The sequence below is a fragment of the Hemiscyllium ocellatum genome, chromosome 7 (genome assembly GCF_020745735.1).
Source record: "Hemiscyllium ocellatum isolate sHemOce1 chromosome 7, sHemOce1.pat.X.cur, whole genome shotgun sequence".
Lineage (NCBI taxonomy): Eukaryota > Metazoa > Chordata > Chondrichthyes > Orectolobiformes > Hemiscylliidae > Hemiscyllium > Hemiscyllium ocellatum.
The window spans coordinates 92,131,607-92,152,592 of record NC_083407.1 but is presented as its reverse complement, the minus strand read 5'-3'; the positions used below and the strand labels follow the sequence as shown (position 1 = coordinate 92,152,592).

The 20,986-nt window shown below is 38.1% G+C and overlaps 1 protein-coding gene across 4 annotated transcripts in view; it reads right to left on the bottom strand.

Moving 5' to 3' along the window:
• Positions 1-20,986, bottom strand: part of iqca1 (IQ motif containing with AAA domain 1) — a 193,671-nt gene that overhangs the window by 105,613 nt on the left and 67,072 nt on the right. For all 4 annotated transcript variants that reach the window (XM_060827500.1, XM_060827499.1, XM_060827502.1 and 1 more), the window contains 3 exons: positions 20,480-20,671; positions 19,825-19,896; positions 5,169-5,374 (listed from right to left, as the gene is read on the bottom strand). In XM_060827500.1, the coding sequence (XP_060683483.1) occupies positions 5,169-5,374; positions 19,825-19,896; positions 20,480-20,671 (470 nt within the window). The remainder of the gene's footprint in view (positions 1-5,168; positions 5,375-19,824; positions 19,897-20,479; positions 20,672-20,986) is intronic.

Here is a 20,986-nt window from a genome sequence, read left to right as displayed (position 1 = left end):
AATCGGAAAACAACCACTTACCTCAGCTCACTGTTTTCTAAACTTAAATGTGCTTAGACCATTGACTCTTGTAGTCTATGAGCATCAGTTTTATTAATCTACCTTTTCTGATACTGTTATTTTCTTTTCCTGAGTTTTTACACGAGATGTAATTTGCACACACCAAATTCTGCAAACAGTTAAAGTTTATTAAAGCCTGTACAAGCTAGGTGACCCCTTTCATCCTCTTCACTGGTCATAGAGTCATACGAGATGTACAGTACGGAAACAAACCCTTCGGTCCAACTCATCCACGCAAACCAGATATCCTAACCCAATCTAGTCCCATTTGCCAGCACTTGGCCCATATCCCTCTAAACCCTTCCTATTTATATACCCAGCCTTTTAAATGTTGTAATTGTACCAGTCTCCACCACTTTCTCTGGCAGCTCATTCCATATACGTACCATCCTCGGCATGAAAAAGTTGCCCCTCAGGTCTCTTTTATATCTTTCCCCTCTCACCCTAAACCCATGCCCTCTCGTTCTGGACTCCCCCATCCCAGGGAAAAGACTTTGTCTATTTATCCTATCCATGCCCCTCATAATTTTATAAATCTCTATAAAGTCACCTTTAGCCTCCGATGCTCCAGGGAAAACAGTCCCAGTCTATTCAGCCTCTCCCTATAGCTCAAACCCTCCAGCTCTGGCAACATCCTTGTAAATCTTTTCTGAACCCTTTCAAGTTTCTCAACATGCCTCCGATAGAAGGGCAACTAGAATTGCACGCAATATTCCAAAAGTGGCCTAAACAATGACCTGTGCAGTCGGTGTTAGGAAAGTTGAAATTCCTTATTACAATTCTATTATTCTTGCCCTAACTGTGATCTCCTTACATAGTTGCTCCTCAATCTGCGCTGAATTGATTGAAGCGTACAAGATCCTCAATGGTCTTGGCAAGATGGATGTGGAAAGAATGTTCACTTAGGTGGGTCAGTGTGACAGTCTAAAGTTCGGGGATCACTTCTGAGAGAGTAGGAATATTTTTCATCCTCAGAAGGGGCTTTGAAACTCTTCAGGAATGGAGGGGAACACCGGCATTTGTTTAAATTGGAGAATTTGTTGGGAATTGGCTGTCTAAAATAGAGGCAAAGTGAGGCACCGAAAAAAGGAAGCACATCCCCTTTATACAGGTCAGTTGGTCATGCTCACAGATACTCTGGCCACACCCCACTCCTCCCCATAACCATATGCTATCCCTAGTACCGTGGTACGATGAGATCATCGTCAGAGATAATGCAAATGTAAATTCCCTAATCCTGGAGAATTATTATGCAGACGATTTCCTGACTCAGTGATTCCCCAAGACAATGTAGGTGTGACATACCTAGCTTCAGGGGATGGCTAGAAAGTGTTTCTGAATGGAAGAGATTGAATGAGAGTTTGATTTGGTAATAGTAGGGGAATAGTAGCAAATGACTGTTTGAATGGACTGGGAGTCATCCGCATTCTTGCATGAATGTCATCCCCACTCAGAATGTTCAGTCAGTGCAGTTTAACTCTTCAATATTATGTTAAGGTTCAGAGAGATAGTCCCATTTAATCTTTTAACATTACAGTACCTTGTTAAATGCTTTATTAAAATCAACTGCAATTGGTTCATAAACCTTTATTCGTCAAAAAAAAAAGAGATTTGTCAACGTTGAGTTGTGATGGTTCTTCTTAATGTGGTGCCACTGGGCTCAGTACTGTGACCTCAACTAGCTACAATCTACATTAATAACCAAAGATGCAGCGAAAGAAATGTAACTTAGTTTGCAAATGATACAATGTTAGATGTGAAAAAATCCTCGAAGGACACAAAGAACCTCAAAGTGAAACAGGAGGTTGGTTAAGTGAGTGGGCAAAAAGTTGGCATGTGGAATCTAATGTGGGATGTGTCAGGTTATTCACTTGGCTAGTCAGATGCACAGGATTTATAAATATTCATGTTCAGAGGGATTTAGTGTATTCATACGAGGAACTCAAAGTTAGCAAGGAGGTATAGTAAGCAATTAGGAAGTTAAATGGCATGGATCACTTTTTTTTGGAGGACGACAAGAGGGCAAGAATAGGAACTTGTTAAAATTTTACAAACTCTAGTAGAACCACTACTGAAGTAGTGTGTGTGGGTTTGGTCCATTGTTAAGGAAAGACTTACTGTAAAAGTGTTATTATCCTATATGCGAAGGGTCTCAATGCAAGAGAGCACAAGATGACTTATTGAATAAACTCCTTATCTCAACTTGCAAATTTATCTTCTGTTTTTCTTGATTACAGTACAGAATCTGCAATTGCATAGCCTCTTGTAAGGTGTAATGATGCCTTTCAACAAATTGAATCAATGTTTCAAAAAGTATTTCTTCCCCTTATGGAATTTATTTTCAGGGCATTTTTGTCTTTTAAGGCTTCACATTGCCCACAGCTAGCCACTGTACTGCCCCTACTTAACCCATATATATCCTCTGTATAATCCTGATAATCTCTTCACAGCTTACTTCCTTGCTTTTTGTTTAGCCTCAACAAATTTGGCATTCATTAGAATTAGAATTAGAATCCCTACAGTGTGGAAATAGGCCCTTCAGTCCAACAAGTCCACACCAACCCTCCGAAGAGTAACCCACCCAGACACATTCCCCTATCATATATTTACCCCTGACTAATACACCTAACACTATGGCAATTTAGCATGGCCAATTCACCTGAGTTGCACATCTTGGGACTGTGGGAGGAAACTGGAACACCGGGAGGAAACCCACACAGACATGGGGAGATTGTGCAAGCTCCACATAGACTGTCCCCCGAGGCAGGCATTGAACCCCAGTCTCTGGCGCTGCGAGGCAGCAGTGCTAACCACTGAGCTATTGTGCTGCCCACTTCTATCCTTTCACCCAAGACACTTATACAAATTGCAAAAACGTTGAAGGCCCAACACTGATCCCTGTGGCACGCCATTCATTAAGTCCTTCCAACCTGCAAAAACACATTTATAACTCGTCTATGCTTCCTGTTAGCAAACCAATTTTCTATCCATGCCAATATACTAATCTCCTACACCATGAGCTTTTACTTTGCATTAAAAGCTTCGAAGTGGCACTTTATCAAATGCCTCCTGGCAATATAAATTCAGTACATTCATCAGTTCTTCATTAACCACAATATATGTTACTTCCTCAAAGAACTCCAATGAACTTGCTAAGCATGATTTCTCTTCCACAAAAACACATTCACTGTGCCTGATTACCTTGAATTTCTTCAAGTGTGCTGCTATGATGTCTTTAATAATAGCTTCTTAGATTTTCCTTATGACAGATGTTAACCCCATTGGCCTGTAGTTTCCTACTTTCTGTCCCCTTCTTTTTTGAAGATCAGAGTTGCATTTTCTATCGTCAAATCTAATGGGATATTTTTTCTGAATCTATAGAGTTAGAGTAATGAAAAACAATGTATCAACTACGGCTATTTCTATAGAGACTCCAGGATGTTTCAGGAACCAGGCAGTGGTCAGCCTACAGTTCCAAATACTTACAGTACCACTTTTCTGGTAATTGTAAATTTCTTAGTTTCCTCCTTTCCTTCCATTTTTTCATGTATAACTATTCTGGATTCCTTGTATCCTCTTTAATGAACACAAACATAAAATATCTGTTCAATTCAGCTGCTACCTGTTTATTTACTGTGATCAGTTCTCCAAAAGACTTTCTATAATACAAACATTTAATGCAAACATAACCAACACAAAATGTTTCCTTCACTAGTTTTACTGGTTTTCCTTTCTGTTAGGTAGAACATAAAGGAATAAATAATGGGAGCTTGTTCGACATTTAATACAAGACCTACTATCTCTATATTTCTGGTTATCTTCCTCTCACACTCAAATTTCTCCTCTCACTTAATAATTATTTTAGTCATTCTTTGCTTTTTTTATTCTATCACTTGTGTTTGCATTTTTGTTAAGTTAGACGCTTTCTTTAAATTTTCCAGTTATACATGGATGGTACATCGATCCATAGAATATTTTCTTACTTATTACAATGTGTCTATTTTTCACATTCTGAAGTATTCGCTTAACTGTCTGCCACTGAATCTCTCTTGGCCTTTCCTTAACCTAGTTTGTCAATTCATTTTAGGTTTTCTGCCCACATAATTGCCTTTATTTAAGTTTTTAAAACAATAGTCTCAGACACACTCTTCTCTCTCAAACTGAATGTAAAATCTAATAATATTATGGTCACTAATGGGAAGGGAGTCCTTCAGTGTGAGGTCATTAAAGAATTCAATCTCATTTCATGATACCAGGTCTAGTATGGCTTATTCTTCAATTATCTCCAGAACATGCTGTTGCAAGAAATTATTCAAAAACATTCAATCAGCTCCTCGTCTACGCACTCTGTGCATTTCCGACCTTTCTAGTCTATATGCAGATTAAAATCAATCATGATTACTGCCATTCCTGTCGAACAAGCTCCCACTTATTTCTTCCTTTATGTTCTATCTTACAGAAAGAAAAACCAGTAAAACTAGTGAAGGAAACATTCTGTGTTGGTTATGTTAATACCGACCACTCCTCTATTCTGTGAATACGATGATTAACAAACAAAGAAACCTATCCCCATACTAACATTTTCAAGCTTCCTATTCTGTCTACTAGTCCTATACCCTTCAATTTTCAGGCCCCAATCCATGGTGCAATAGTTGGTCACCAACCTGCAGCCTTCAATCACATCCTAAACAAGGTGAAAGAATTTCAACAGAAACAAATTGTTGGAGAAACTCAGCAAGTTGGTAGAAATGCTGGCAGCATCGTTGACAGAAAACAGAGTTAATATTTGAAGACCAGTGAAGACCTGCTGAGTTTCTACAGCAAGTTTGTGTACAAAACATAGCTATAAGCATTCCAATAACGTAGCAAATGTAGAAGAGGTAATGGGGAGATAGGGCTGGGTGTCATCAGCATTTGGAAACTAAATTTTATTCATTTCATGCTTGTGATAAACAATAGTGTTCACACCACATGTTTAAGAGTTGCAACAATATCAGCTAAGGATAGTCTGGTTAAGTACTGAGAATTTCAACTGTGACTAGATTTAAACAAGATCTGAAAGAGAAGCTTGGGTGGCTCCAGGAAATTCATGAATCTGTTTTCCTTACCGACACTCAATAAACCATTGTCGGATCTGGTCCTGCAGAGTTTCCTTAATATCCATTCCCTCCACTGCTCGTACTTGTTCTTTTAGCGTGATTAAAGCTTCCTGATATTCCACCTCATGTACTTCCTGCACTACATGCCTTTGCAGAACTGTTTTCTGAGCTTGCAGATGAGCAGGGCTCAGCTGTTCAAAATTGGGTGGTGGTGCCTGAGAAAAGAAATCAACCATCTGTCAGGATAGTATTTGTAACCTAGCTTGCAATAATAACATTGGCATGTATGTCAGACAGCAAAACTGAAAATGCCTGTGCCACTGATAGCGAAAACAACTATCAGAGCAGACTTTTAGGAATCACTTAATTTTAAGCTTGAAATTGTCCTACCACATCTCTTGAGCAGGATACTCTGCAAAACTGTCATTTGAAAGAGATTGGCTCAAAAAAGAAAACATCTCACATTCAAATATGGGACAAACAATTAATATTCCAAAGGAAGCTAAATTGGACAAAGAGGGAAAAAGACATAAAACTAAATTAAGAAAAGGAAAGTTGTTGTAAATCCAGTAAATGGATGGGGACCTAAAGATTGGGAGAGTGTCTTTGGTAACACTACATAACATGACAATACTACTTTCAAAATACTCGTCCTTCTGTGTGCATCATCTACCTTTAAGTTTCTGTGGTTAGAAATGAATAAATAAATAAGCAATGTGTTCAAATTTGTACCAAACAAAAACTAAAATTTTAATTCTCTAAGTCTCAATCAAATTCAGCAAGACACCTGGAAGGATTGCATTTCAGATCAAACAATTTATAGGTTTTATGCACAATGCATAATGAGTTCAATAATTTCATTGTCACACACATTCATAACGTAAGCACATTATGATGTATTATTAATAACAAATGTCAACAGATTAAAAAGACTTCAAAAATTTAAGCAACCTGACAACACTTTTAACATTTAAAAGGTAACCTTCACATTTTGGATTCCTTTTTGTGAAGCAGTTTACTTTGTTTAATAAAACATAAAATTTGGATACACCTTTAAACAGTGTTAGGATAACAATGCTAACAAATCATTGTTCGTGGGTGGCAATGGTGTGCTCAGGTTAGGTGTGGACTTCATACAATTGAATAAAGCAGTCCAGAGAGAAAACCACACAATGTCTTCTGTGGCTGACAGTCTGGCAAAACTAAAAACAGTAGCATACTTTATGAAATTTGATACTAACAGTTGACAAATGCCCCTAGACTAATAGGGTTGTTAATCACATTCATCAGAACCTTTTGGGTAATTTTGTTATAATTGTCTACCTTTTGGAATACCATGAGCTCTCAAAATATTTCAACATGCAAACTTTGAAATCCTAGAGGGTAACAAAGGGGTAATTTGTCATATGTATGACATACTTATGCACAGCATGACAACATTGTCACAGAGTTCATGAAGTTCCTAAAGCATTGTAGAATGCAGCTTTAAGCTAAATAAAAAATGTCAATTTGCAAGGACAAGAATTACATTCTTATGCCATGTCATTCCAGAGAGTGGAACCATGGTCGATCTGTGGAAGGCAACGTCAAGAAGGGAATTCCCACAGGGAATTTTGATGCTGTTCAACAATTTCCAGGAACGGTCAATCAGGTAGATGAATTGATTCTAAATATGTTTATAATTACACACGTTTAAAAAGATCTTTTTGGAAAGGGTCAATAATGGTTTTGTAATCTAGGGCAGATCTTAGCATTTCTGAAGATAAAAACAAAACTGCCTTCTTCAGTTCTGTTAGCTCAGTACAATCCAAGGTTGTCATCACTGATGGATGCAGATGCAACTTCAAGAGAATTAGGTATAGTATTAATCCAGGTGCAGGATTTGGTAGCAGGAAGCCTGTATATTTCACATCAGGACATTAACAGGAACAGAGAATAATGTTTAGCATCCATAGCACAAAAATATTTAGCCATAACCAAAGGGCTGTAAATGTTTCTCAGATTTCTAGATGGCAGAGAATTTTCAAATAGAAACAGTCCACAATCCAATATTTACATTATTAGAATGCAAGGAGATAGTCCAAATGTTATTATGATCCAAAGTTCAGCCTCAGGTTATTATGATTAAACGACAGTCTATGAAATGGAAAACCCAGGTCATAGCTGATGCATTATCTGGAACTACAGTTGATCAAGTTGAAGCAAAAGATTTAGTCCTTACTGACGATGTAAAAACATTTCTACCAGTTATAATGAAGTCATTACTGCCTCTGGGAAATTACAGGAAAATTGAGAAGTTCAAAAAGCAGAAGTAAATGTTATATTATGGCTTCAGGACCTTGGAGCAACCTTGTAGTGATGTCACAGAGCTGCACCTCACTGAGTACAAATTGTACACAATGTGGGGTGAATTAGATCACACTATAAGGACACGTTAAGAGACAAAGGTGTGAGTTTCTCTAGAAGAAGCTGAGACAGCACATGGGCATGAACATACAAAGATGGTTTAGTCCTTACCTAACGTCGCTATAAATCAGTGCCTGATATATTGATGATTACCATGTGTAGCAGTATTTGGTATGAAAGAAAATGAGTGTTACTTGAAATCTAAGTCTTTGCATCCTCCTCAATAGGTCTATCTCAAACTCAAATCCATAGTATGGCATCAGATAACGAATCAAGAAGTTCTATTAAGGCAGTCAAAACGGAATCAACAGGCTAGTTTTTTTTCAAATATATCATATACAAAGGAGGAACTTGATTATAATAGATGACCTTTTAGTTTTCAATCATAGACTTGCATCGCAAAACACTATGAATGCAAAGATTCTCCATAATATCCATGGAGGTTACTTCAGAATAAACAAGTGTGAAGCTTGTACACAAGAATCTTCTTGTGGGCAGGCATCTCAAAAGAAACTGAAAATTTCATGTTATCCTGCAATATAGGTCAATCAACTGTCAGGCACTACTTTGTTTATGTCTCCTCGGTAGATCGGGAACTATACCTATCCAACTATCAAGGGAATGTATACTTGCCACTTAATTTGTGATTTAATACTTCAAGTAGATAACAGCAGAATTGGGTATCAATTACATTCACTAGTTCTCCTCATCACTCACAGACCAATGAAGATGCCGAGACAGCAATAAAAGCCAAATTGTCATTACTTATCAGAAATAGCTATTGAGATTTAATTTTACTAAACAGCAAAATAACACATTTGAATCATGACCGTTAACTGGCAGAGTTACTTACGGGCAGAAGTTTCAAAGCAGAAATTCCAGTATTAAGGCATATATAACCAGAGGCAAAATATTATATCTTTAGGCCATGAGACAGGAACAGAAATTCAGAATGACCACCAGAGGGTAGAAAGAAATGGCATAGTTTCAGGCACAGAGCAAAGACATTGTCAGCTTTGATGCCAAACTAGAAGATTTAGATCAGAGAAAAGACATCAGCAGGGTTCAGTTCTCAGCAAATCAGATCAGCCACACGGTCTTAAATGAAAACAGAAATTGCTGGAGAAACTCAACAGGTCTGGTAGCACCTGTGGAGAGGAAACAGCTAATGTTTCAAGTCCAGTGATCCTTCATTAGAGCTGGTATTATATATTTGAACTCTCGTAGGAATATTCATAAGGAACAGATAGGCAACAACGAAATAGTAAAACTATCACAGAATTGGGAATAATGAGAATACACAGGCATCAAATACACTGCCGCAAGAAACTTGAACTACAGAAATGGTGGAAGATCACCGTCATTCACATCACAGGTGAACAAGTTCAGTACAAGCTATGAAAATTTCACAAAAAACTCAGTCCCTGAAGTTCAGACTTTCAAGAGAAGATGAGAATTTAAAGAGTTTGAAGAAGTTGTTGAAATACTGGAAATGTAAACGTTGAGCAAAACGGGGGGAGTTATAGTATAATGAGAATGCATAAGTTAACGATATGATAATATATGACACGATGTAATACAGACATCAGGAGTTGCATATTCTCGAGGTCTAGAAGAGGATTCAATAAATGTAGAGAGGCTATAATATAAAAATCAACATTATGTTAAGTGAAGCATAAATAAGAGTTCATTGGAACTCCAGAAAGTCAGAAACTAGTCACTCTAAGGTAAGGTGGAGGCAGTGATAGATTGCATTCAAAGTGGGTCAATATAACCATGGAGAAAGTCTCTCAATAGTTTAGGAAAATAAAACCCAGATACCTAAATCTCACATAAAGCCGAACTGATAATGAATGATTACCTATGACATGTATCCATAAAGACAGATCAAACCATGGTGGCAGTCTCAATCACGGTCTTCAAACAAAACAGGAGGTGCTCCTTTAGTATCTGAAAATTTGGTGTAGGACTACGAAATTTCTAAACCAAAACTTCTTTACAGCTCAAAGAATTCTACATTTTTGTTCAGCCAAGGCATTTTGTATTGGTTATTTTCCCGTTCCATTACTTTCAGTTTTATGCCACACAGCTGTTTTGACAATATTGGCTACCACTGGAGTGTGTTTTCATTCTTTGCATGTGAGATTACACATTGATTCAGCCACCATGGGATTCCAAAATGAAGCCAATTTTACCCTCACCCAGCCTTCATGCACAAAGTTTCTATTACTTTTCACTCGACAGCAATCAAGCACTGATTTCTAAACTACCCAGCCCAACAGTACTAAAGCCAAATAAAGTACTGCAGCTGAGCCCAAAATCAACTTCCTTTTCAAAACGTCATAAACCAAATCCAGCCTGTCCCTTATCGCTAAGGCTCAATACAATACCACATGGAGTACTTGTCAGTGGAGAGTATTGGAAAAACTTTTTTTAAAAAAATCCATACCTTAGCACAGCTATCAGAATTATAGACAACTTGTTTCCACTCCCCTGTCAATCATTATTGAGTAATTGTTGAGAAACATGCAGGATTAATTTGAGGCTAGCAAAAGGAAATTCATTTACAATTCTCGCAGTAATTTACTATCTGCTGGAAAAAACAATGCAGATGTTTCTTTGCTACTCCTGGGGAGATTTCAATCCTGCCTGCAGTTTCTCCCAGTTCTAGCATAATTACTAACCCTGAAAATATCTAGAGATGACTTTTCTTAAATTTTAGCATGGTCTATTGTGCAGACAGTATCTACAGACCAAAACGCACCATGTGACCCACTGGTCTTTGGCAGAATTTATGTTCCCCTAAGGGGCAACTTTTTCAAGCAGAGGGTGGCACGTGTATGGAATGAGCTGCCAGAGCATGTGGTGGAGGCTGGTACAATTGCAACATTTAAGAGGCATTTGGATGGGTATATGAATATGAAGGGTTTGGTGGGATATGGGCCAGGCGCTGGCAGGTGGGACTAGATTGAGTTGGGATATCTGGTCAGCATGGACGGGTTGGACCGATGGGTCTGTTTCCATGCTGTACATCTCTATGACTCTATAAGCCCCTTCCCACTTTTCTTCAACTAATCATACCAACATCTCTTTCTATTATGTTGTTGTACTTATTTAACTTTTCTTTAAGTATATCTTTGCTAGTTGCTTCAACTATTGCTAGTGGCAACAAGCTCCACTCTGTGGGAAGTAACTTTTCTCCTGAATTTCCAATTGCATTTATTCATGACTATCTTAAATTTATGGCACGAAGTTTGGCATCCCTCCATAGTCTTTCTTTATCATAAGGCATCTATCAGACTACAGGACTTTGGGGAAAATAAATCCATTGTTTTTGGCTTTTTCTGATAAGGACAATCTTTCGATTCTAAATATTGCCAGTACAGATTCAACAGCATTCAAATGCTAAACATAAATATTTGTTCCCTACCGCTAAATACCAGTACCTAAGTACAGCACCAGCACTTAGATGCACAAGATGTAATGCAGTAACTCGCCAAGTATTTTTTTGACAGCACCTTTAAACATGCAGCTTCTACAAAGAAAAAAAGAAACAGTTGATGAACCAACACTGAGCACTGAACACAATCCAGGGAAATGTTAATAACAATTGCTCAACTTTTCCAACCACTTTCATTATTGTTTGACTGAAAAGGAGCACTCAGCTTGGTTGACAGAATCATAAAACCCCTACAGTGCAGATAGAGGTCATTCAGCTCATTGTGTCTTCACCGAACCTCCAAACAGCACCTCACCCAGACACAACCCACCTCCCAACCCTGAACCTGTAATCTCACATTTAACATGGTTAATCCAACTAGCCTGCACCTCCCTGGACATGACAGGTTAATTTAGCATGGCCAATCCACCTAACATGTTCCTCATCTAAAATCACTAATTTTCACAATTTAATACCAATGAAGACTGCTCTGCACACTTTCTAAACTAAATAGATTGAAAGGGATGTTGGATGTCATCCTCACAACTCAATTTTACCACCTGCGGAAGACAGTATAAGACGTTTTCATTAGGAGTCTGACAGAATCTCTACCTTTTTGTGCTCACTTCCTTCCTTATACAACTATATTGACAGGGCTTTTCTGCCAGGTGATGACAGAAAAGGAGAAGACCAGGATAAAACAAAGAGTTACAAACAGGTATCACTACTTTCTGTTTGGAGTCAGCGTAGGCAGGGGTACGGCTATGAATTCTGAAAAAACAGCCGAAGAGTCCTCCATCAGGGACAGTCCCCTCCTGCTTCCAATCACGACTCTTCTTGCGACTGATCATGATTTTCTGCTATTTCCCACTGACTACCTATGTAGAATAAATCAGCCAATTAGATCTGGGTACTATAATCAGTCTCATCTCATTTTGCGATCAGCAGGCAAGCACCACCACCCAACAGTAACCCCAGCTTATAACATGCTTCAAAATTCATTAATATCTGTGTGCCCTATGTATAATTGTATACATGTGTATAATCTGATTGGTCTCATCCTTCTTAAATGTTACCTCATTCCCTTCACTCATGACTGAGAATTGAGGGGTCCCCAGAAGGAAAACCATGTTGCCAAGTAAGTAGCCATTAATTTAAGTTGGGACTTCAAACTTCCACGAGAGTAGTGAACACTTAGATACTTTGCTGTATGTGACTTAAGCATTTAAAAATTTATTGGAAATCACACTGTTGTTCTCTTCACAGTCCCATTTCCTAAAATTGAATGCAGGATATGACTCCTTCAAGGACCAAAGAACATTCCAAAGATTTACAGCTAATACAAAATTAACTAAGAAAGTGTAAATATCAGAAAAGTGGCAACCAATTTGGATACAGGAATCTCCCACAAATAAACATGTGATACTGACCATTTGTGCAATTGACTAAGGGATAAATATTGGCCAGCACATCAAGGATTACTCCTTTTGAAAAAAGCCATGAGATCCTTAACATTCTCCTGAGATGCCAGACAGCACATTGGTTTAATGTCTCATTTGAAAAATGGCACCTTATGAACTAGCGAAAATAATATCCCTGAAATATTGGAGGTTTACTGTATTGTCACAATCTCCACAATGTCCAAGTAGTCAGCTGAGGGTGCAAATGAGAAAGCTCTCTGCCAGTAAATTTTACTTAAAGTAAAGTTACATTATTATTTAAGTGATTTATGCTGTAAATAAAGTATATCAGTGATGTATATACACACTGCATTACATATATTTTGGTCTGTGTATTTACATTAATTATGTGGATCTCTTGATCAACTGGAATATTTGATCACTCCTGATTGCATAGGTGCTGGTTAATAAAACATTTGTTGTGATTTTGGTAATTGGGTTCCAGGAAAAGATTAGGTTGCAAGTCTCTAAAATAAATTGCTTTTGAACTCTAAACATTGCAATAGACACTGGCTGAAACCACCTCTTTCTCTTTATCTGCTTGGCTAAATACATACATTTAACTGTTGATGTAATGACCTACAAATTCCAATGCTGTTTGAAATCTGTGCCATTCTGAGAGAGGGAGTCAAATGCTAGATATGGACAGAACTCAAATAAGATTACTTTCTTAATGCTTCTAATATTTGCAGACCTTAAATGTCAACTGCTTCCACAAAGTTTCCCTATCCACTCCACCAGAATTCTTAGATTAGATTACTTACAGTGTGGAAACAGCCCTTCGGCCCAACAGGTCTACACCGACTCGCTGAAGCATAACACACCGAGACCCATTCCCCTACATTTACCCCTTCACCTAACATTATGGGCAATTTAGCATGGCCAATTCACCTAACCTACATATTTTTGGACTGTGGGAGGAAACTGAAGCACCCGGAGGAAACCCACGCAGACACTGGGAGAATGTGCCTGAGGCGGGAATTGAACCCGGGTCCTTAGCACTGTGAGGCAGCAGGGCTAACCACTGAGCCACCGTGCCGCCAATTTTGTTCAAAAATGTGCGGCTTTTTCAGTAAAACTTGCATCACCATTCCAAATTCAGCTAATAATTCTCCTCTTACAAGTAATAAGTGAAAATGAGAAATAATCTTGAAAATAGATTAACTAAATTAACCAAGCAACTAAATTAAGGGTTTAAGCTATCCAATTTTTTCATTTTAAGAAGTTTTCTACTCCTTCTTACATTATAAATCCACCCAGATGGAGTTCACATCTAGATTTCCTGAGCCAATTCATTTATCATGACTGAACTGAGTTAATCTTTCAATTAACAACATCATCCCACTACCTATTTCTGACCTTCCTAAAGATTGAATACCCTTGGATGTTCACTTCCCTGCATTAATCACCCCACAGGCAAGTCTCTATAATTGCAACTATATCATTGCCTTCTATTTTTCTACCTTTCATTTCTCCTTTGTTGCCCTACTCAAGTTCACGTTTAACTGCCACTCTAGTTTAATCCCTTCCCCCCCTGCACGAGTGAACACTTCTACAATGATATTGCTCCTGATCCTGCAGGCATGCAGCCTGTGCAATTTATACAGCTCCCATTATGGTGATGCTAACTCCAAACCTGCTTCAGACTGGAAATGCCATTCACTGATCAGAGGAGATTGATAAATCTAGAAGTAAGTCTAGAATATTCCCCACCAAATTGATGTATTTGTGTCATGATTAGAACCTTATTGACTTTGAGATTCTTAACTGGAGCTGTTAACCTGGACCAATCAGGGAGCCCTACCTGACAGATGCAAACAGGGGATTCAGAGACTAACTCCGAGCTGGCTGGCCACAGCCAGTGTACTGTCCCCACGTAAATAAAGGGTGACCCAGCAACAGTATACTGGCCTCTGTGCAGTTATTTCAGAATGTTAATGGACTATTCATGTACTTTGGATGATATCCCTTATGTATGTCTGGGAAGCAGAGAAGAGCCATTACACTGAAATGGAGGAGGAGCACCTGTAAATTGACTCACTGACATCTGAGTGCACAAAGAGTGAGTCAGCATTTCTCATCCCTTCTGCCAGTGAGCCCCACAGCCTCCAATAGACTAGAGCAAAGAAGCTGTACCAGCACCTCTCGGCAAGGCCTTGGTCCAGCAGACTGCCGTTGCCCAGGTCATCTCAAGCAAAGCAATAATGAAACAAAATGTAAGCACAGACAGAAAAGTACAATCAATAGTTGGCATTTTACAGTAATTTATAACTGTATAATTTTACTGAATGGTCATGTTGGGATGGGAGGGCACAGCAATTCATTGACAATCAATGACGTTGAGAGATTACGAGCAAACCACTTTTCCTATAGCACATGGAATGTCTGAATTTCTGTTGAAGTGTCACCAGACTCAAAGAGTTCTTCGCACAGATGCTGCCAGACCTACTGAGTTTAGCCAGCAATTTTGTTTCATATCTCCAGCATCTGCAGGTCTTTGTATTATTTTAGAGGCAGATAAGGAAGACATTTTAAAATGGTGACACAACCCACTTCTGAGATTCATGCCCCACCCATTCCTCACCAGCACTAGAGAAGGGTCCTGATAGTCCACCTGCTTCCTTATCCTGGCCGGCTCCACTGTAATGCTGGGACAGCTTCTGATGGCTCATGATTCATGATCCCTCAGGGAAAAAAAAACTAATCACAGTCTGGATTCAGGGGCCATTTGAAACATAAAAATAGCCCCTTCATGTTCCGCAAGCTCTTTCTATGCATTCCGTGGCACATTCCAAATCCCTTTCATAGCCACTCCATGACAATACATCTCATATACAACCAGCGCAGGCCAATGCACCATTTATTACCAATGACAAGTAGAGAAAAGTAATTGAAAAAGAAATCAGAAATTTGCAATATTATAAATGTGTCAGACATTAGTAGAATCAACAACATCAGCTTTCCCTCACTTCACACGTCTTAAGCTTGTCCAAATAAATATGCAGACATTGACAAAACAGAATAAGAAAGAATGACTTATGAAAGCCTCATAAAGACATCAATCATTCAAGGAAAACACTCCACTTCCACCTGTTAAAACAGAACCCATGCTGAACAAACCCACTTGGAGCTTTGCCACGCATTCAGTATGAGCACATTGGGAGAAACAGATGTCTGGCTATTTGTCCCCATTGAAACAGCTCTCAAATGGTCTCATTCCGAATACTTGATTGCTCCACAGCTCTTGAATCGATGAGCTCAGCAGGGTCCACGTTTTGACAATGATTTTGTGCGTACAGCTTCCTTGGTGAGTGGAAATGAACAGCCTGCAATTGTCATGGGGCACAAAGATGACATTGGAGAATGGAGGGGCAATAGAGGGGGCATGGGAGTGGATAGGGAAAAGGCTTCACAGTCCCAACGGTTTCTAAAACTGAGGTAATGTCCAAAAGAACTGAGGAGAACCTTCTAACCAGTGTGTTCAAGCACTGCTCCAACATGGAGGCCAATTCCAATGTGATACCAGGTAGACAGAACAACATGATCCCGGCCTAACCTCTCAAAGCAAAAGATGCATGCAATGGGGCCATTTGTAAAGAGGTTTGGTTAACACCTACTTAAATAGCGAGCATCTTTCCAGGAGGTTTTTTGGTTTGTCAAACCTTTATTAGGCCTTGGGATAGGAAATGTGGCAGCAATATGGTGCTATTCGAACAGCATCTATACTTGACACACTCCACTATTTGCATATGTTCTTACTGAAGTCTGACAGAATTTCGAGTCCATGGATGGGAAGCTGGAAACGTATAGCTGGTCAGACAGCATCCAAAGAGCAGAAAAGTCAATGTTTTGGGCCGAAACCTCTGACAGAATTTGGAACTTGTTTAATTGAAGCATTTCCAACATCCTCCCAAGTCGTAAGAGTCTTCTAAGTTTCAACAAGATTATCGCTCATTCTTAAAAACTCCAATGAATACAGATCCAACCTAATGAACCCCTCCTCATGAGAAAATCACTCCATACCCAGATTCAACCTGGTCAACCTTCTCTGAATTACCTCCAATATTACCAAATCTTTTAGCTGATACATTCTTACATCTATTACTAGGTGTATTTCAGCTAGTGCCTTGCATTGATTTAACAAAACATCCCTATTTTTATACAGGTAGTTCTTCTATAACGCAATGGTTGCATTCTTGTGCAACCCCGCATTATAGAAAAATTGCTCTTCAGACACAGGACCTAAAGTGTTGTCAATGTAATCGTGTTAAAGCCAAAACACATTTTAAAACTTCACACTTTAGAAACAGAGCCCCCAATTCATCAACTGCGTAACAGCGAATTTGCGTTAACGAAACGCGCATTATAGCAGAATGACCTGTACTCTATTCCTTGTGAAATAAAAGCCAATAGTCCATTTGGCTTTGTAATTACCTGCTGGACAATTTGGTGGCTTTTTGTGATTTATACATGACAATTCCTAAATCTCTCTATGATGCAATTATATGCAGTCTCTCTCCATTTAAATTATATTCAGCTCTTCTTTTATTTCTGTCAAACTATATAATGTCACATTTCTCATTTTATATTCCATCTGCCAAGTTTTTGCCTCCTCACTCAACATGCTTATATTCCTCTGTAGGATTTTTGTATCAACCTCACCACTTGCCCTTGCATCTATTTTTGTTTCATTACAAACCTGGCAACATTATATTCACTTTCTTCATCCAAATCATTAGGACATATTGTAAGTAATATTGGCACCAGCATTGATCCCAATGGCACTGTTAGTTTCAGATTTCCATCCTGAAATGCACTCCTTAACCCAACTTCATGATTTAGCCAATCCCCTATCCATGCTAATATCCAAGCAACACCATGAGCTCTTACCTCATTGAGAAGGCTTATGTGTAGTACCTTCTCGAATGCCTTTTAAATCCAAATATATTAAATGTAATAGCTCCCCTTCATCAATCAAGTTTGTTAACTTAAAAAATTCTAATAAATTTGGTCAAGCCCCATTCGTGAAGCCATACTGATTCAGTTTGATTATGTTACATATTTTTAATTGTTCAACAAATACAACTTTCAATTTAGAGTCAATAATTTTCACAATGATAGTAAACTAACTAGCCAAGAGTTACCCATTTTTTGTCTTCCTCTGTTTTGAATAAGGGTATTAAACTGGTAATTTTCCAATGCTCTGGAACTTATTTAGAATCTAAGAATTCTTGGAAGATCACTATCTTTGCATCCACTCTCACTGTAACTACTTCCTTTAATATTGTAGGGTGCAACCCATCAGCTTCAGGGTATTTATCAGCCTTAAGCTCAATTAGTTTCCCTGGTAGTTTTTCTCTGGTGATAGTTATCACATTTGTTTATTCCCCTTTACACCCTTGGTTACTTAGTACTTCTGGATTGCTATTAATATTTTGTACTCTGAAAACTGATACAAGTAATTAAACAATTCTTCTGCCAGCTCCTGGTTCCTCATTATTATCTCCCCAGCCTGTTCTCCAAAGGCCTGATATTCACTTTGTCCTCTCTCTTTTTATATATAAAGCTCTTACTATCTATTTTTATAATACTTGCCAGTTAACCCTCAAAGTTTTTTTTCCATCTGTTTACTTTGGTTGGTTTTTAAAAATTTCCTGCTCCTCTGGCTCACCACATTGTATTTTTTTCCAAGTTAATACTATCCTTAACTTCTTTGATCAACCATATGGGTTGGCTTATCCCCTTCAGATGTCTTTTAAATGTCGCAATTGTACCCACCTCCACCACTTCCTTTGGCAGTATGTTCTGCATGAAAACATTGCACCCCCTGGGTTCCTTGTAAATCTTTCCCCTCTCACCTTAAAGGTATGCCCTCTAGTTTTGGACACCCCTATCCTGCAAAAAAGATCTTGGCTATTCAGCCGATCCATAGCCCTCATGACTTTATAAACATCTTTAAGTAACCCCTCAGCATCTGACGTTCCAGGGAAAATAGCCCCAGCCAATTAGATCTCCCTATAGCTCAAACCCTCCAATCATGGCAACATCCTTGTAAATATTTTTTGAACCATTTCAAGTTTAATAACATCTTTCCTATAGCAGGGAGACCAGAATTGAATGTAGTATTCCAAAAGTGGCTGAACCAATGTCTTGTACAGCAGCAACATGACATCCCAACTCCTGTACTCGATACTCTGACCAATCCGCCCTTATCAAAATAGTTGTTTCTGATACAGATTCCCTACTCTCAATGTGAATTTTAAACTGGTACTAACGAAAAGATAACTGACTAACAATATTATGAAATTTTCAATGTTTCAGACTGATTTAATTTTTACTGAGCAAAAAATGGGAACTAAATTAAGATTTGCATGACTCCAGAGACAGAAAATAAACCCAGGGTTATCATCTATTCATTTGTGTGGCACCTGGCCTGCTGGAACCTGGAGATGGGGGCCCAGCAGAATGCAGGAAACCCTGAAATCACTGACACGTTTCTCCTTTACCCCTTGCCGGAAGCCAAACTAATTGTAAGGAAGGCAGAAATTCAGAGGCAGTTGAAATCTATGAATGGCTTGACAAGGTTTTCATAAAAAAAGCTTTCACTTTCTCTTATATAGATCCATGAAAAGCCAGAATACTGCAAATTAAGTCATTCCTTATGGAATGCATAAGATGTGGTAGCTGTTGGAAATGTTTTTATAGCTTTTGTTAATTCTGCTTCTTAATTATTTTAGCTTTAGTAGGTTCAAGTGGGGATTAAACAAGATAATAAGTTACCAATTAAAATTTTGGTTAGATTTAGCCCTTAATTTAGTTACTTGGCAAATTTACTTAATCTATTTCCAAGATCATTGTTACGTTTCACTTCTTGTTTATTCACATGAAGAGAATTGTTAGCACAATTTCTATTGGTAATGCAAGTAAAGCTCTGCATTGTAATGCAAAACTGGCGGGGAATTTTGGTGAAACTTTTGTGGAAGCAGTTGACATTAGATTTAGGGTCTGCAAATATTAGAAGCATAAAAGGAAGTAATTTTAGTTATCTTCTGCCCATATCCAGCATTTGACTCCCTCTCTCAGAATGGCATGGATTTCAAATACTGCTGGAACTTATAGATCATTTCACCTACAGTTAACCTTACACATTTATCTCAGGAAATGAAGAGAGAGAGCTGTTGGATGGTTTCAGACTGTGTTTTATTGTAGCTCAGAGTTCAAAAGTATCGTGCTATTTTGGAGAATTGCAACCTAATCTTCTCCCAAGACCCAATTTCAGATTCATTAATCAACTGACTGGCAATTCACCTCAATATCAACTTGACAATGCTTACTTGTCAATTGCATCACTAGGACTCACCATTTCAATAAATATCATTTCTTCAGCACGTTCTTTCTTTGCTATTTTCCTCCCAGTATATCCACGCCACATCTACAAAATCAAATAAAGTTACTGTGAACAGCTTCTGTGTAGAAAGGAATGATTTTTAGGTGATTTTCTTACATGATAGAAATTGAAACGTAACTATGAATTTGACTGAGTGCGACCTTTTCAAGTGTTAAGTACAAGCATAAATGATAAATGCATATGCTAAATAAAAGTCAATAATAAACTCGCAGTTTATTATTTACATTAGTAACATTCTTCAGTCCAAAGAGACAAATGAAAATAATTTGCTAAAAACAAAACTTTTACCTAACCATAATGTGTATGATGGATTTGTTTAACCTAAAGTCATGACACAGAAATTGAACAATGTTTTATTGCTGACACATAGTGATTTTTTTTCTTTGTGTGGTGATCATAAATTGAAGAAATTGGGATTTTTACCAACGTTCCAGGATAACAAAACTAAATATTATAAATTATTTTGGACTGGAGATAGCCTTCATCCCAATAATATTATTGTAATGCCAATGATATTTGACAAGTTGCCTATTAATTATCATTTTCTCATTCTTAATCCTTGTGCTTATGTTCTTCTCTTAAGTCAAGATTGTATGATATTAAAAACCTTTTGGATCCGAGTAGCTGCTATTTCAGGAGCCAGTGTGCTTGCTGCTCGATATTTAGATAATCTATCCTTTTCCTCTTGCATTCGGATTTCCAGCATAAACTTGGCCCGTAGCCGTCCCTGTCGAGCACGCTCAGAAATTTGAATAATTTGAATGGCTTCTTCCAGCGTCAATACTTTGACAACTTTTTTCTAAAATGCGTAAGGAATATGTTACAGTGAGAGAAGGCAGCTTCAACTTGGTAAAAGAATAAATTATTTCATCAGATATCAAAACAAACTTATAATTATGTTCTCAGATAGTCAAAGATAAAGAATTAATAACAGATTAAATTTGACGTAATATCACTAGATACATCCAGGTTTGAAATGAACAGAAAACATTTTCAGTAAATTCTGTTTAAAAGGTAAAATTGCCATGGTCTCAAAGGATTATTGGGGTGCTCTCTCAAAAGAGAGAGACAGAGAGAGAGAAGTGGTGATGAGTTTTACAAGGTGAGGTCTGGG